This window comes from the organism of the source record quoted next, unplaced genomic scaffold (genome assembly GCF_019419815.1).
Source record: "Pyrus x bretschneideri cultivar Hongxiangsu unplaced genomic scaffold, Pyrus_bretschneideri_v1 Contig21, whole genome shotgun sequence".
NCBI classification, from domain to species: Eukaryota; Viridiplantae; Streptophyta; class Magnoliopsida; order Rosales; family Rosaceae; genus Pyrus; species Pyrus x bretschneideri.
In genome coordinates, this window is record NW_025999513.1 from 6,923,623 (window position 1) to 6,939,467 (window position 15,845).

At 37.7% G+C, this 15,845-nt stretch overlaps 2 protein-coding genes across 3 annotated transcripts; one reads left to right on the forward strand and one right to left on the reverse strand.

The window, feature by feature from the left end:
* Window positions 1-551: 551 nt before the first annotated feature.
* On the reverse strand, window positions 552-2,635 carry LOC103950306 (autophagy-related protein 8i). Its single transcript, XM_009361496.3, has 5 exons — window positions 2,469-2,635; window positions 2,312-2,367; window positions 1,551-1,603; window positions 940-1,058; window positions 552-839 (listed from the first exon to the last, which is right to left on the reverse strand). Exons 1-5 carry the CDS (start codon window positions 2,506-2,508, stop codon window positions 751-753), a joined length of 357 nt encoding a protein of 118 aa, XP_009359771.2. The 5' UTR covers window positions 2,509-2,635; the 3' UTR covers window positions 552-750.
* A 2,875-nt stretch (window positions 2,636-5,510) lies between these two features.
* On the forward strand, window positions 5,511-7,896 carry LOC103950307 (S-adenosylmethionine synthase 2). Of its 2 annotated transcripts, none has more exons than XM_009361497.3 (2): window positions 5,511-5,665; window positions 6,456-7,896. In XM_009361497.3, the coding sequence occupies exon 2, from the start codon at window positions 6,466-6,468 to the stop codon at window positions 7,645-7,647; it is 1,182 nt and encodes a 393-aa protein (XP_009359772.2). In that variant the 5' UTR covers window positions 5,511-5,665; window positions 6,456-6,465; the 3' UTR covers window positions 7,648-7,896. The 2 variants fall into 2 exon arrangements, with proteins under 2 accessions (XP_009359772.2, XP_048440382.1); XM_048584425.1 differs by having other exon boundaries at window positions 5,556-5,702.
* The last annotated feature ends 7,949 nt before the right edge of the window (window positions 7,897-15,845 follow it).

Here is a 15,845-nt window from a genome sequence, read left to right on the forward strand (position 1 = left end):
CAAATTCGGTGAGGGGATGGATAGGATTTATTACTCTAGGATATTTCAACAAGGAAAACAGGGGGTTAGTGTTGAAGGATACTTGCATTGTGGAGGCAGAAGTCACTGTCCATGGAATTACTGTTGCAGTGTAGCCAAATAGTAAAATAGTACAAAATTCCTGCTGTGTGAAATTTTAGAGGTGTAAAATAGTAAAGATAGCCGAATATGGTGTTAAAAACACATTCATTTCACTAGTGAATACCATCGTATCGTTTGTGACTACATGATGAATAAATACATCAATCTGCTCTTCATATACCTTTCTTTGTTTTCGGTTTCATTTTTCCTTCTATGGTGGCTCAAGAGCATAATACTCCAAACTTTTTAATCGTTAAATTTTGATTTCTTTATTTTTAAACAAAGATCTAAACGGTTAAAGCAACCGGAGTATCCTACACTCTGGGGCACCGTAGAAAATCCTCTTTTTTTTTGTTGGAACTTCAATTTGATAGTTTACGGAGGCAAAGTCAGGAAATACATTGGGATTGGAAAGAAAAATGAGACAATACTGAATAGGTAAATGTTGCATTTATTAAAAGTTGCGAACTTTACAGAATTCACAAAGAATCAAATATACAAAGAACATGATAATGGAGAGTGAAGCAAGCCTCACAGGTCCGTTCTGATTGAGAACAAGTTAACAATGAATACTTACAAGTCACTGATATGGACGAGGCGATTAGATAATTAGGGGAGGAGATGGCAAGATTAGCCAAAGGTTTTCTCGCTGCTGTAACACATATACAGGAAACCGTCATCCTCCTTGTAAGTTTCATAGATGGAATCCAAGCGACTGGCTGTAAATGAAATACACATAATAAAGTGTTAAAGTGGCTCCGAAAACATGATGCAAGCGCTAAATTGTACTGGTCGAACGGATGACAACACGCTCTTTACCTGTTTGAGGTAAAGTGTTCTTCACAAAAACAAAAAGAGCTTTCCCCGGGGTCAAGTGAAGCCTGCTGCTTAAGATATGGATGAACTGCCCGACAGACATATCTCTAGGAACCAGGAATCTAGAAGAAACAAGGAAACACGGAATAGAGGTTATTCCCCTTAAAGTGAGAACGGATAAACAATTAGCTAAAATTGTCGGGGAAGTAAACCAACCAATTTCTACTAACTTTTTGAACTAATTATCTATACTCGGATTATACAAAACTGCAGATAAAGGAAATTCATCCAAGTACACATCTGTTACTTAAGGGCAGAAAAGGAAGCAACAAAGATTCTCAGAACACAGAGCATGTAACAGATGCCAAGCTCTCTGTTTTCAAGAACGAAGAGTTATATAGTCAGGATTACTACACGTCTGCCAAAGAAACCGGGAAGAAGGACCTAGAGATGGAAATAAGAATATCGAAATTCCTAGATCCTTGAAAGTGTTATTTACAAGTTTCGATCTGGAATTATAAAACTCGAATGTCATATGGCATTTAAGTTTGTTCTTGACGAAAGAAACATTGACCTTGTAGAAAATGAAGACAACTTTGACAACTTAAACATACTTTTTCTTTTCCATTTCAGGCAGGTCTGTCCTGGAATATCTTTCAATGATCACCTGCAGAAAAACATAAAAAGAACACCCTAATCAGTTTTGACAACTTATCCGACCTCGCAAAGATGCTTCCAATAAAGTCTAACCGTGTCGCTTCTCAGCGGCTTTATGATTGTAATGTGCGGTTATAATATAAAATCTTCCTAAAAAAATCACTTCCTCCGAACATTGTTAGATCCATTCACGAAATGCAATGAAAAAAACACCGATCAACGATACACAACTCTCGGAGGTAACAATGGGAACCATCATGTTAAAACTCAAATTTACTTCTGTGTTTCGAAAGTTTTGAACAAAAGAAAAAAGCCTGAAAGCGAATCCTAAACCACATAACATAATGAAAACAACTTCAGGCCGGAGATTCTTCACATACGTAATCGACGTGAATTAAAATTTGTACTTTCTTCAACACACAAACCAAAAATTTGCCATTTCAAAGCATGCATCTCTCACAATCTTTCAGCCACTAAAACGTTATGATCTCTCAATCGGGTCAATGTCAAATTGTAATAAAATAATAATTAAATCTTTAACAAATATTAATCACCAAAAACGCGGAAACAAAGTAAGAAAACCTAATCAACCAAAAGATCATCAACAAGAACAAATTTCAGTATTTCCAAATTCCAAGTGCGTTATTTCCCAGGATCTTGGCATTTCCAATTCACAATTTCACACACAATTTTACGAAAATAAAATATAAAAACTCACCGGAACTCGATCCGGGTACTTTGCAATTATACTTTTTGATTCTTCAAGTCGTTCATCTATACAAAAATAAAATAAAATAAAAATTAGCACCCAAAAACATCCCAATATTCACCCTTTCCGTAACTTATGAAATTATAAAAAGGAGGGAAAATCAAACCGAATGAGAACTCCTGCTTGAAAGATTGGATCTTCCCCATAAAGCTTGAACCTTTTTCCTTTTCGATTTAGAGAGAAAGAAGAGAGAGAGAGAGAGTCTAAAAAAAGTCTGAAACGAAACCAATCAAAGGAAAAATGAGGAGCTTTTTTTCTTCCAAATTTATAGAAAAAGTTTGTTTTGGGGGGTGGGAGAGAGAGAGAGAGAGAGAGAGAGAGAGAGAGAGAGAAAGACGTGTCGAGGAGGAGAAAGCTACGGGTGTTACGTAGACCGCTCACATACGCACCTCACAAGTCGTTTTCTGTTGCTTTAAGCATCGACGTTCCTTTTCTCAACCACCGACACGTTGCTGGGTCGCTTTTAGGCCGAGATTTTTGGGCTTTTTCTGCTATTTGTGGGATTTATTGGGTCGGATTCAGCCCAATCAGAAAGGATATGGTATCTTTCAACAGGATATTTCCTATATACCTTTAACAAAAACGAGAAATTGTGGAAGAAGTTGAAGGTATATCCGGTTATTCTTTTGGTTCGGTTAGTAGAAGATAGGAGAAGGATCCTGCAGAAGTTGAAACCCTAGTCCGCTTTCAAGTATTTGTTGCCACGTTCTTTGATCGAGAAATATTGTTCACGACATTTAAACTCAGAATCTCCTTGACCAGAATTTAAATGTTCTTAACTGGGTCAACATTTGAATGGGCTTAATCCATGAGAAGGCAAGGGGCATAGAAAGCCTAACCTGTCAACGAGCAACTGGAGCAAGGCCATAGGTCCCCCGCGTATAAAGGGTGTATTAAAATAGGCGTATTAAAGGCACTTAGTACTATGACTTAGTGGTATTTTTTTCATTTGTAAGCAAGAAGTCTTAGGTTCGATTCTCACAAACGGTGAATTTGAACCATATTATTGGTAGCCTATTGCAGGCCTATCAAATATCGGTCAACTTCATATCTTCAAGGATCTAATGAGGGGTTCATGTTGAGGCACCCCTGCCAAAGCACAAGAGTTTCCCTCCAACCAAGAGGCCAATCACAGCACGACACATGTTAACTTCAGAATAAAGCTCAGAGTCCCACATCAACCACGGACAAAAGCTGGAGACTCTCCTCAACTATAAAAGAAAATCATTCTCCTACAGTGAATCTCTAATGTCATTATTGTACTTAAACTAGTCATTAGAACTCACTAATGATGATTATGCATGAACCTATGTATTTGTGTAAACCCTTCACTATTAACGAGAACTCCTCTACTCCGTGCATGTAGCTAACTTAGGATGAATCACGTAAATCTTGTGTTTGCTTCCCTATCTTTATCTCTTTACATATTTATCCTCACTAGTGATTGGAGCAATTGAGCAAAGGTCACAAACTTGACACTTTACGTTGTTCCAAAGTTTTCACTGATTTTGTGCATCAACAATTTTAATTTATTTATTTTTTGTTGTGCAATTTGTAGATTTTTTTTTCTCGAACTATAGATTTTGTTGTAGATTTAATAAAGCATGTTCTACAAGTGGTATTTTACCACAATGGTGGAAAGATGTTATGTTCTTGCATGAAGGTATGAATTTGAACCTTGTCGGTAGTTAATTAACATTTAACTTATTAACGGTATTGCTCGACTCATAAAAAAAATAAAAACAAAAAAAATAAAAAATAAAAAGAGCACGTTCTATATATTTAATATTTTCTTAAGTTGGGGGGTTGGTGGTGGTACCATAAAAAATTCAAGAAGATTGTAGAAAAGGATGGAAAACCAAATCACAAACTCACCAACCCCACCCAACCCATAGAGAGTGATACAAATCCAAATAAGCCAAAGCATTTGCCTTGTGGTGGGAAAGACCCAACTCAACTTTAAACCTTACCACATAAGTTCATAGTTCTTACCAAACTATTCAAAAAATATGACCCAAAAAACACCAAACTTCACACGAAAGGGTAAATAAAGCTTTTCATGTATGTCCGGCGTTTATATTCAATGTTCTTATACCACACATTACGTGATGCGAAGTATACATACATATAGTATATCTCAATTATTCTTTTAATGGAATAACTTAGAGTTCGGGTAAGCCTAACAGTTAAAGGTCAAACTTCAAATTTAAACTAAGGCTAGTTTGGGGTTGAGATGGTGTTTTTTTTTTTTTTTTTTTTTTTTAAATTATTTTTGCTGTACTATGAAAATAAATAATTATGAAAAAAAGTATGGTAAACTATAAAGCCAAAAAGTGTTTTTATCAAAAAAAGATGGGGTAAGATTGTCAAATAAAAGTTTCATTAATTGGTATCCTCTCTCCATGCTTTTTTGAGAAACATGTGTAAAGCTGCTTATGTTTTTTGCTATTTTAGACCTATAACTTTCATTTACCAAATACAATTCAAGCCCCAACTTTTTTTAAGAAGCTGTTTTTAAAAAAAATTGAGCAATCCCAAACCAATCCTTAGACTATTAAATTTTGGCTTTTTGAAATAAAACCTCACACTTCAATAAGACCAATTAACTCAGACGACAAGTTAGTGACATATATTATATCGTGCTGAACGGAACTTAATAGTGACATATGCTATATCATATTTTTTATCTTTTACTAGGTTTGAACTCAATAGGTTAAATACGACATAATAGTAACACGACATAATACAAGGAGAGTTATTAACAATGTCATACCCAACACGGCAGAACAGAAAATATAATTAACACAAAATTTCAAACCAAAGACATCGGTCAGTTACGATTATCTCCAGCTAAATTGTGCTCGTGCGGTTGGTACAACTCTGATTTTGCTTGGGTTGATTAGTCAATTGACTTAAAAAAAAGGGAGTGATTAGTCAAAACCGTAGACTAATCAATACAGGCTGGGGGTTGGTGGGATTACTGGTAATTCCCGCGGTAAACGCGTCCTCCGTCCATCTAAAACCCCCCTCATTTTTTAATCATTCACCCACCGATTCACCCCCACCGACGGCCGAGATTAAATTTGATCCCCCTGATTCCCATGCCACGTGACCGAGATGAATCTAACCCATATTATGCAGCTTTGGGAGGGTGGGGCGGGCCACCCCCGTTTCCCTATAAATTGGGACCTCAAAGCCCCAAAATTCCTCGAACCGCTTGAGGAGGAAAACACACTACAACCCATTATTTCCTCTACTCAAGCAACTCTCTCTCCCCCTTTCTATCTCTCTCTCGATTCATAGGTGCGTTTCTGCTCCCTTCTGGGTTTTCGATATCTGGGTTCGTCTCGTTTTGTTTGAATTCTGCCTTTAGATCTGTTGTTTTTGAGTTGGTGGTTGTGGACTTGGAGTCATTTTGTTAACTTGAGCGGATCTATTGGAAATTTGCTGCTTTTTTCGAACTGTCGCCGTTGGATATTATTAGATGTGAACTCTGACTTTGCAGATTGAATTTTTGGGGAAATATGGAAAATTTTGGATCTGGGTTTTTGTTAATTTTAGTAGATCTATTGGAAAGTAGTTAGTTTTGTGGAATTGTGACCGTCGGACTTTGAGGTTTTAGGAGGGGGACTCTGACATTGCTGATTGAGATTTTTGGTGAAATCTGGCAAATTTTGGATCTGGGTATTTGTTATTTTTAGTAGATCTATTGAAAAGTAGTTGCTTTTGTGGAATTGTGATAGTTGGACATTAAGGTTTTAGAATGTGGACTCTGACATTGCTGATTGAATTTTTGGTGAAATCTGGTAAAATTTGACTCTGGGTTTTTATAATTTTAGTAGATCTATTGGAAAGTAGTGGTTTTTTTTCGAATTGTCACCGTTGGCCATTAAGATTGTAGAAATGGACACTGACATTGCAGATCTGGTAGCGATTTATGCATGCATTTGTTTTGGTAATTCTTGCCGTGTATGGGATTTTGAATCTGTATGCGTGTGTTGAAGTTTAGATTTTGATTGCAGAAGGATTGGCAGTTAAGGCCTTATAGTTTGCATGTTCTTATTGTGTGCTATGCTAATTTTTCTTTTTTCAGATTGTAAGAAATGGAGACCTTCTTGTACACATCCGAGTCAGTCAATGAGGGTCACCCAGACAAGCTCTGTGACCAGATCTCCGACGCGGTGCTCGATGCCTGCCTTGCACAAGACCCTGACAGCAAGGTTGCCTGCGAGACCTGTACCAAGACCAACATGGTCATGGTTTTCGGAGAAATCACCACCAAGGCCAATGTGGACTACGAGAAAATCGTTCGTCACACATGCCGCACAATCGGTTTCGTATCAGACGATGTGGGTCTTGATGCAGACAACTGCAAGGTTCTTGTGAACATTGAGCAGCAGAGCCCTGACATTGCTCAAGGTGTCCATGGTCATTTCTCCAAGAGGCCTGAGGAAATTGGAGCTGGTGACCAAGGCCACATGTTTGGTTATGCTACTGATGAGACCCCCGAGCTCATGCCACTCACCCACGTCCTTGCAACCAAGCTCGGTGCCAAGCTCACTGAGGTTCGCAAGAACGGGACTTGTGCTTGGTTGAGGCCTGATGGCAAGACCCAAGTTACTATTGAGTATGTCAATGACAAGGGTGCCATGGTCCCAATTCGTGTCCACACTGTCCTGATTTCAACCCAGCACGATGAGACCGTGACGAACGATGAGATTGCCGCTGATCTCAAGGAGCATGTGATCAAGCCTGTGATCCCCGAGAAGTACCTTGATGAGAAGACCATCTTCCATCTCAACCCATCTGGCAGATTCGTGATTGGAGGCCCTCATGGTGACGCTGGTCTCACCGGCCGCAAGATCATCATCGACACCTATGGAGGATGGGGTGCTCACGGAGGTGGTGCCTTTTCAGGCAAGGACCCAACCAAGGTGGACAGGAGTGGTGCCTACATCGTGAGGCAGGCCGCAAAGAGCATTGTGGCCAATGGACTTGCAAGGAGGTGCATTGTCCAGGTGTCCTATGCCATCGGTGTGCCCGAGCCTCTGTCGGTGTTCGTCGACTCTTATGGCACCGGGAAGATCCCCGACAAGGAGATCCTGAAGATTGTGAAGGAGAGCTTCGATTTCAGGCCAGGCATGATCTCCATCAACCTGGATCTCAAGAGGGGTGGCAATGATAGGTTTTTGAAGACCGCGGCCTACGGACATTTCGGCAGGGATGACCCCGACTTCACCTGGGAGGTTGTGAAGCCACTCAAGTGGGAGAAGCCCCAAGCTTGAAGGCTTTAATGGTGGCTTTTCAGTCAACATTGAATTGAATTGAGCAGCATGTGCTGCTGTTGCTCTATCATATATACCGGCATTTTGCCATTTGGGTTTTTTTTTAAAGTATTTTTTTTATGATTTTTATGTTTTCGTGTTCTTTGAAGAATGTGTCATTAGTAGTTTGTTATTATGAGGGGTTAATGGAGGTGTTAAAAAAATTGGAGGTATTAAAAAAGCATATGGAAATTTGTTTTTTTTTTTCAAGGTTGTTTTGGTACCGCTGCACAGGGAGATTAATGAGATTTGAAAGACAGGGAGGGGTGGGTTTGCGGTGGTGTAGCAACAATGTTAATTTGTAGTTGGTGCGCGTCAGGTAGCATTTCTAATACAATTGATACTATTTTTCCTCGTTGTCTTGTAACTTATCTCATCCCCACTGAAGTGTCTTTCCATCCCAATTTATTCAAATGTTTTCTAGTATTTCCACAGAGAACTTAGCCGTTACAATTCAATCTTAAAGCGTCTCCAACAACACAAGTTAAATTTTTGAGTAAATTACAAAAAAAAACCTCAATTGTGGGTCGAACCATAATCTTATGGATTCGTTGCAATGTTATATTTTTTTTAATTTGGTTGTTCAATGATGATATGGTGGGAGTGGGCCCACTATTCCGTCAATTGAAATAAAAATTAATTAATAATTTATTTATTTATTTATTAATAAAAATTAATAATTAATAATCAAAATTAAACACAATGATGATATTCCAAAATAGTTATGTACATATGCTCTACATTGTGGTGATAATGGAGTAGGATTCTCTTCCTTCTTTTTTTTCTCTTTCTTTCCTTTCCCTCCTATTCGAACGGTCATGGTTATGCCACGTCAACATATTAGATTAATTTTATATATAAAGAAAAAGATAAAATAGAGAATGTGAGAAAGAGGAAAGGGAAGGGGATGGAAAGAAAAAAGAGAGAATCCTAGTCTGGTGATAATAATTCAAAACGATCACGTAAAACATGTAGTGTCACGTGTCAGATATAAACACATGGCCGGACGAGATTCGTTTATGATACCGCCATCGCGGAATCCCAATTGTGGGTAAGTCGTTTTCGAGAAGAGCTGGCGTTGGGCTTTTTGTCATACCAGTTACTTCACTTCCCTCTGCTAGGCCCCTTGATTTGCATCTCAAGAGAGCAATGGGGCCTTGGTTGCCTACAATTTCTTCCTATTGATTTAACAACTATGGGACCAATCAAACCCAATAGTAAAGCACAAGAGGAAGGTGAAGTAGATCTCCTTGCTGTATTTGACTATCTATCCCCACTATGCAATGCAACGAAGAATGGGGTTTCGAGTTCTACTGGATGGACAAAAAAGTAAACACAAATTGCAAAATTCAATATCAAATAGTTGTTTAATATTCTTTGACAGTTCACCACCTACATTAATTTTTTGAACAAATAAGATTATCTATATTAAAAAGTGAAGGAGTTATCTATATAACTTCAACGCTCTTTTATAAGAACCCTAAATTTAGTAATTTACATACGTTCTTTGGTGTTTTGTTTAGTTTAGTTTAATTTTAACTTTAGCTGAAAAGTGCATTGGCAGTTTTGGTTTTGGTAATCATTTAGACCCATATAAGGGCATACTGCAATAAGCAAGATTGGTTCATCTCCGTCTTCCATTTTCTCTCCCTCTCTTTCTTCCATGTGAACATCAAGTATTTATGGGCTAATTTCTATGTCACATTCACTTGCTGATGTTGAACAGAAAACTAAACACGTGAAAGTAAAATATAAAAGTATAGAAATTTTTCTTTAGGGGTATTAGGAGAAGGGAATAGAACTCGAGAATTCAAATAGATGAGTGAATACTGTTAACCAATTAAGTCACAAACCACTTGCATAAGTAATTATACATATATTTAGCTCAAATCTATCAACATGAAAGATTCTTATATAATCGGATATATTACCTTGTTCTACGGCTCTCATCTCGTAACGGGTTCATAAAAAACATAAAAAAATTCTCGCTTTATAATTCTCATCACGTAACTAGTGCGTAAAAAGAGATGTAGACATAAATGATCTATCCCGTTACTTACGAAAACCAATGAACAAGGAAACATATAATTGATTAATATCCATTTGAAGTTAAACTTCACAAATTAAAGTTAAACAACTTGGAAATTAAATTTGGACACATGCATGCTGCAGGCTTCGTTATAATTTCTCTTTGTTTTTTTTTTTTCCTTCTCTAAGAGCACTTCCACCGTGGGAAACCCTCTCCCAGGCTATTCACTATTTAATCCACCCAGTGAACAGTAACTGTCCTTAATGAACAGTAACTGCCTTTTGCATCTCTACCGTTGCACTTTAATAACCCTGGCAATAGGCAATAAAATATTAGTTTTTTTTTAAAATAATACAAAATAATTTTATTTGTAATGTTGGATATGATTTTTAATCGATCTCATTGTACTATTTTCTATTAAAATTTTATTTTTACTTTTTCCTTTCACAAGATGTGGCACACCATTCCAAAACCTCTTTTTTTAATTATTTGTTTTCTTCTTTTCACATGGTGCCAACGCACCATTATTTTTCTTTTTTTCACATGGTGCCAACGCACCATTATTTTTCTTCTTTTCACATCCAAAAACAACCAAACCCCTACGATTCCCTAGAAATGCAGAGGGAGAGAAAAAGGATGACAACAAATCAAAACCCCCTCCGATTCGACCTCTCTCACTCCGATTCCTTGTGGGTTTTTTCCTACTTCCCTCACAACCCCGCCGATCGATCTGCTCCTAGAGAAAAATCAGCTGCCGCCATGTTTCTGTTCGACTGGTTCTACAGCGTCCTCGCCTTCCTCGGGTTGTAGGCAGGAGGCCAAGATTCTGTTTCTGGGCCTCGACAATTCTGGCAAGACAACCCTCCTCCACATGCTGAAGGACGAGGTTTGACTCTCTTTCTCTCCTTCCTCAAATCGAATAGTACCTGGAAGAGTTCGAGAAATGCAGAGGAGATTATGGCTGACATCACCCAAATGTCAGCCTTGCGTCACATGCCCTTCGGGCTCTCGGGCTGGCAACTCCTGCCGAGCCTTTCCCCTCGGGCTCGCTCGGGCTCCATCGCCAGCACACGCTGGACCAAGTTGCTCGGGCTTCTGGCACTGTTTGAGAGCCAGTCCACCAGGCTATTGCCCACAGTGGAACTGCTCTAAAGTAGAAATAAGCTTAGATAGGGGTCCAAAAATAACCTCACCTTCATGTGAAAGCTTACTTAGTATAGCTCCATTATAGTAATATCTGCTAAACCCTAAGCATCCATGACACACGCATGGTGATCCAAATTAAGCTTGAAAAATACTTTAAACGAATTCTATAAATATGCCTACACATTTTGCGTGTGTGAATATTTTTTTATTTTTGTTTTTTAATTGAGAAGGAGAAAGAGAGAGAGAGAGGACGTGGGAGTAGGAGTGTGAAGAGAGGTTTTTGTTTTGTTATTTTTTATTTTTTTAATATTAGATAATGTCAAAATCACCTACATTTGAGGCTTCAATAAAAAAACAGCAAAATCTAATTTTTGTGAACTTACATTATTACCCATTATTTTTTCTATGATATAAGACTACATAGTCTTTTCATTACTTTTTAGTTGATAAAAAAGGTTTATTAATAGATAATTTAGATTATTTAATAAAACCTTCTTTTTCAATCAAAAGATAGTTAAACAAACTATTCTAACACTATCAACAAAACTCAAGAAAAATAATCACAATAAAAGTTATGTGCAATATAGAAATTACACACAAAATAATTTGTTGTCTCAAAGCCAGATAATCCCCATTTTTCCTCCCACCTCCCTCTCTTTCACATTTTTCTCCCATTAAAAAAAAATCACTACCTTCATAATAATAACCAAAAAATATATTTCTCACGTAAACAGACTGTGGACCTTTGCTAATCATCGTTAGTTTTTCTTTGAACTCCTTGCGGGTTGAGATAGGGTTCAATGTGTACAGTACAGTTTCTTTACTCAATTTAGTGTCACGAGGTTAAGAACTCATCCGTTAAGATATTTATAATGCAAATTTATAATAATTCTGTGAATTAGATTTTTTCAATTTATTATTTTGGAATTTGGAGGACGTGGTCCAATATTGGGGGTAGAGCAAACAATGTTAATGCTAATGCTAGTGATAGAAAATTTTCCAATTTTTCAAAATTACCATTTACCATGGCAATTGTTCACCTTGTACTTGCTATGATCATGAAATGTGGAGTATCTGTTGTGACCAAAATCTGGATTATAATTTATGAAATTGGGATTATAATTCATCCCCAATTTATCGATCATTAGTTTAGTTTGAACCCATTTTGTTATAAATAATCACGAAGGCATTCAATATATAAACTCCCACAAATAAAAAAAACAAGTAAATCTTTATTATTAAAGGGAAAAAAAATCCCAAAATTATTATTTCATTTTTCTTAAATCTTCCATTACAACGGAAGAAATGAGATAAGTGGCGGTAGTTACAGCAGCGGATCATCCATCCTTCACCGGTCTAAACCTTAACCGCATTCCCCGTCAACTGCATGCAAATTAACAAAACATGCATGAGTAATTAGTACTATGATATCATGTCATTATATAATTAATCAAATTAATTACGTGATCTAACTAATTAAAGTATATAATTACATGGGTTTTGATAGACAATAAGACCACTGCCCATGAAATAACAGGCACTGGGCTGCTGATGATTGGCCTGGTAGTATAAGTTCATGACCACTGAGGCATGTGAGCATTTGTGATCAGGGTTATAGCATCGACCGCCGGGTTGGATGAGGCCGCAGTCGACGCCGGGTTGTGTGCAGCAATTGTATGTTAGCATCGAGCCTTTGGTCGTCGGTAGTAGGCTTAGTAATGCACCAAGTGCTGGTGTTCCTCTTGGTCAGCTGCATGCCACATAATTAATTACATATTAGCAAAATAAAAATCAATCAACAAGAATACAGAACCAATTAATTAGTTAACTGCATGCTATGGACAAGACTTGGAGTCACAGGCTCACTGTTTGTGCCATGGATAAGACTTGGAGTTACAGGCTCACTGTTTGTGCTATAGATATGATTTGAATGCTCAATATGCTCTGCAAAACAGTCTCAGTCAGTCATCAGATCATGATCATGAGATATTCTTAAATATAATTGAGAATCTATCTGCTTATGTTTACATTTTTCGTTCACGTAATGAGTTCACGTACCGTTTGCGCCATGGATAAGAGTCGGAGGTTCAGGCTCCTTGTTCGTATCATGCTTAAGACTTCGAGTCACAGGCTCATTGTTTGTGCTATAGATATGATTTGAATGCTCAATAGGCTCTGCAAAACAGTCCCAGTCAGTTGTTCTGATCATGATCATAAGAGATTCTTAAATATAATCAAGAATATATCCGCTTGTGTTTACATCTTTCATTTACGTTATGAGTGCACGTGATGAGAGATCACGTGCAAGAGATGTACTAGACACAAAAGATATATCCTTCCATGCATAATATGAACAGGGAAACACAATTAGTTAATGTTCACTTGAAGATATGATCAATGAATGTTATTACATATAATAAATATATATATGTGTGTGTGTGTGTGGCCATAATATATAAAACAAACAATGAAATGTAAAATGAATGTATTGCACCTGGGTTCACAAAGAAACACATGCCAAAAGAAACAAAAATAGGCAGGACAATGCAAGCAAGAGACTGCTTTCCTATCGCCATTTTTCTTGACAGATGAATTAAAAGAAAACAAAGAAGGATGAGGAAGGAAACAGGAAGTGGTCCTTTAAATAGGGGAAAATTAACTCAGTGATCATGGTAATTAGAGGGAAATTAACCCACAGTTCACAGACGATCACAGTGAAATATGAAGGGCGACAAAAGTTGCAACACAAAAACTAGGATCGACAAGAATATTAATGTATAAATATAACAAAATATGAAACTTGGAACTTAGTTAATTAAGCTTTCAAATTTGTTCACTGTCTATAATTTGGGGATTCGTCTGTTCGGCACTAATGCATAAAAGGAAACTTAACAAATTAAAGTTGAAACAACTGGAAAATAATGGAGACATGCATCCATGTACTCAACTACTACCTCCATTTATAATCTCTACCATGTCTCTACTTCATGTGAAAATCTATTTTTGCACCATTATTTATGAATTTTTTTTATTTAAACTCATATAACCATTTCATACCCCTTATTTCTCTATACCTATATTATTTTTAATTAAACCATCAATATCTTTTTAAACCAAAATTTACCAGCTAAACTACCCTCACAAACGCAATTCAATTTGTAAATTTATCTTTACACCTATGTATAAAATTAAAACTCAAAATCAATGCTCTGCAACTCATTCAAGGAGTAAAGAGAGCCGTCAAATGAATGATGTTTTCAAAATATTTGAGTGATCATTCAGAAAGGGTAATTGGCTTGTTGCCTTATTTGGCTAATTCATAACTCATATATCATAGTCTCTGTCTCTCCAATGACATTTCACCTATGAATGTTCTACAACTTATTCAATCTTAAATATGTTCGCTAGAACAAGACATCAATAAATGAATGTTGTTAATTCTTCAATGTAGAAGTTTAGTATTATTAATGTCGATGCAAATCTCTGCCATCTTTAGTCTTGTCGAAAATGCACCTGCAAAACAATCAACACCCTTGATCAGAGACTTAAGCCTCATGCGCCCATGAGGTGGGGGCTTTTTTAGTTTCTTTGAGAGAGTAAAGTGTTTCGGGCTTTTTTAGGGTTGCAAAAGCTCTGAAAAATTGGTAGAATATGGGGTATTTATAGGGATAGGGCCGGCCATAGTGTTTAATGGAGAGATATTCTCTAAATATTCCCAAGATATTAAATAGGAAATAATATCTTGAGATGATGGTGTAATAATCCTTAATTTATTTAAATTAGGATTACTTACTTGATTGGAGTCAATCTTCAATTGGGAATGTATTAAAGATAGGATTTGGGTAATTAATCCTTATCTTTATTTCATTGCCAAGGGCAAGTGAGTTGTGGGCAGTCGTATTCAGCTGCAGAGACATCCAGAGGTATGAGCTACTCGTGGGAGCATCTAAAGAGCTTGCCCATTTATTGAAGGCAATCTTATCTTTCTTGAATAAAAGTCCACGTGTCGCCTTTAGAATTTTTGGGATTATTTTAGGCTCCACAAGTTATTATACTCTGGTGCAAAACCATTTCAAAATAAGCTACTCGACTGATTTTGTACGGACCTTCCCATATGGGAGCCATCTTTTCTGAGGACTAAGTCTCATGACTGGAATTGCCGGATTTTTGCCCTCTTGTTGTAGCTGGAGAGGAGCTGTTGCTGATAGGCTGCAATGCGGTGACAACCTTCTCGCACTCTTCCTCTGTCAGGTCTAAGTTGGTGGCCATTTCCTTCTCGTTCTGCTCGAAGTTTGGTAGTACAATGCTGATACTTAGCACCATGACGTTGGGATGAATTATTGCCTTAGAACAATACGCCAGGGAGAATGGAGTTTCGCTCGTTGCTCGTCTTTTGGTAGTGCGATATGCTCATAGAACACTGGGGAGCTCGTCTGGCCACTTGGCCTTCTTGTCTGAGAGGGTCTTCTTAAGGTAGTTAAGGATGGTCTTATTTGATGCCTCGGCCTGCTAGTTGCCTTGCGGATACTGGGGCGTGGACATGTGTTACTTGATGCCATATTTTTCGAAGAACTTTGCCAAGTCTTTGCTCACGAATTGCAGACCACTGTCGGTGACGATGAAGTGTGGGATGCCGAAGTAGCAGATGAGGTTCTTCCATATGAAGCACTCTATGTCCGTCTGGGTAGTTGTTGTCATGGGTTCCGCTTCGACCTATTTTGTGAAATAGTCGGTTGCTACGATCATCATGCCTCTGTGCCCAATAGCAAGCGGCATAGGTCCTACCAGGTTAATCGTCCACTGCATGAATGGCCAAGGGCTCATCTGAGGGTGCAGTTCACTGACAGGTAGTGCAAGCACGAGCTTGAAGCACTGGCAGCTGTCGCATATTTGTACATACTCCTTGGCATCTTGATGCATGGTCGACCAATTATAGCCAGCGTTGAGAGCCTTTTGTGCCAATTAGCGGTCTCCAGAGTGGTTT

What these genes read in the sequence shown, in the direction of transcription:
- LOC103950306 (XM_009361496.3), bottom strand. Translation starts at nt 2,508, where the DNA reads ATGGGGAAGATCCAATCTTTCAAGCAGGAGTTCTCATTCG. An exon ending in CAAGCAGGAGTTCTCATTCG is followed by an intron (nt 2,368 to 2,468) that starts GTTTGATTTTCC and finishes ATTTTTGTATAG; the next exon opens with ATGAACGACTTGAAGAATCA. An exon ending in CCTGAAATGGAAAAGAAAAA is followed by an intron (nt 1,059 to 1,550) that starts GTATGTTTAAGT and finishes TGTTTCTTCTAG; the next exon opens with ATTCCTGGTTCCTAGAGATA.
- LOC103950307 (XM_009361497.3), top strand. Translation starts at nt 6,466, where the DNA reads ATGGAGACCTTCTTGTACACATCCGAGTCAGTCAATGAGGGTCACCCA.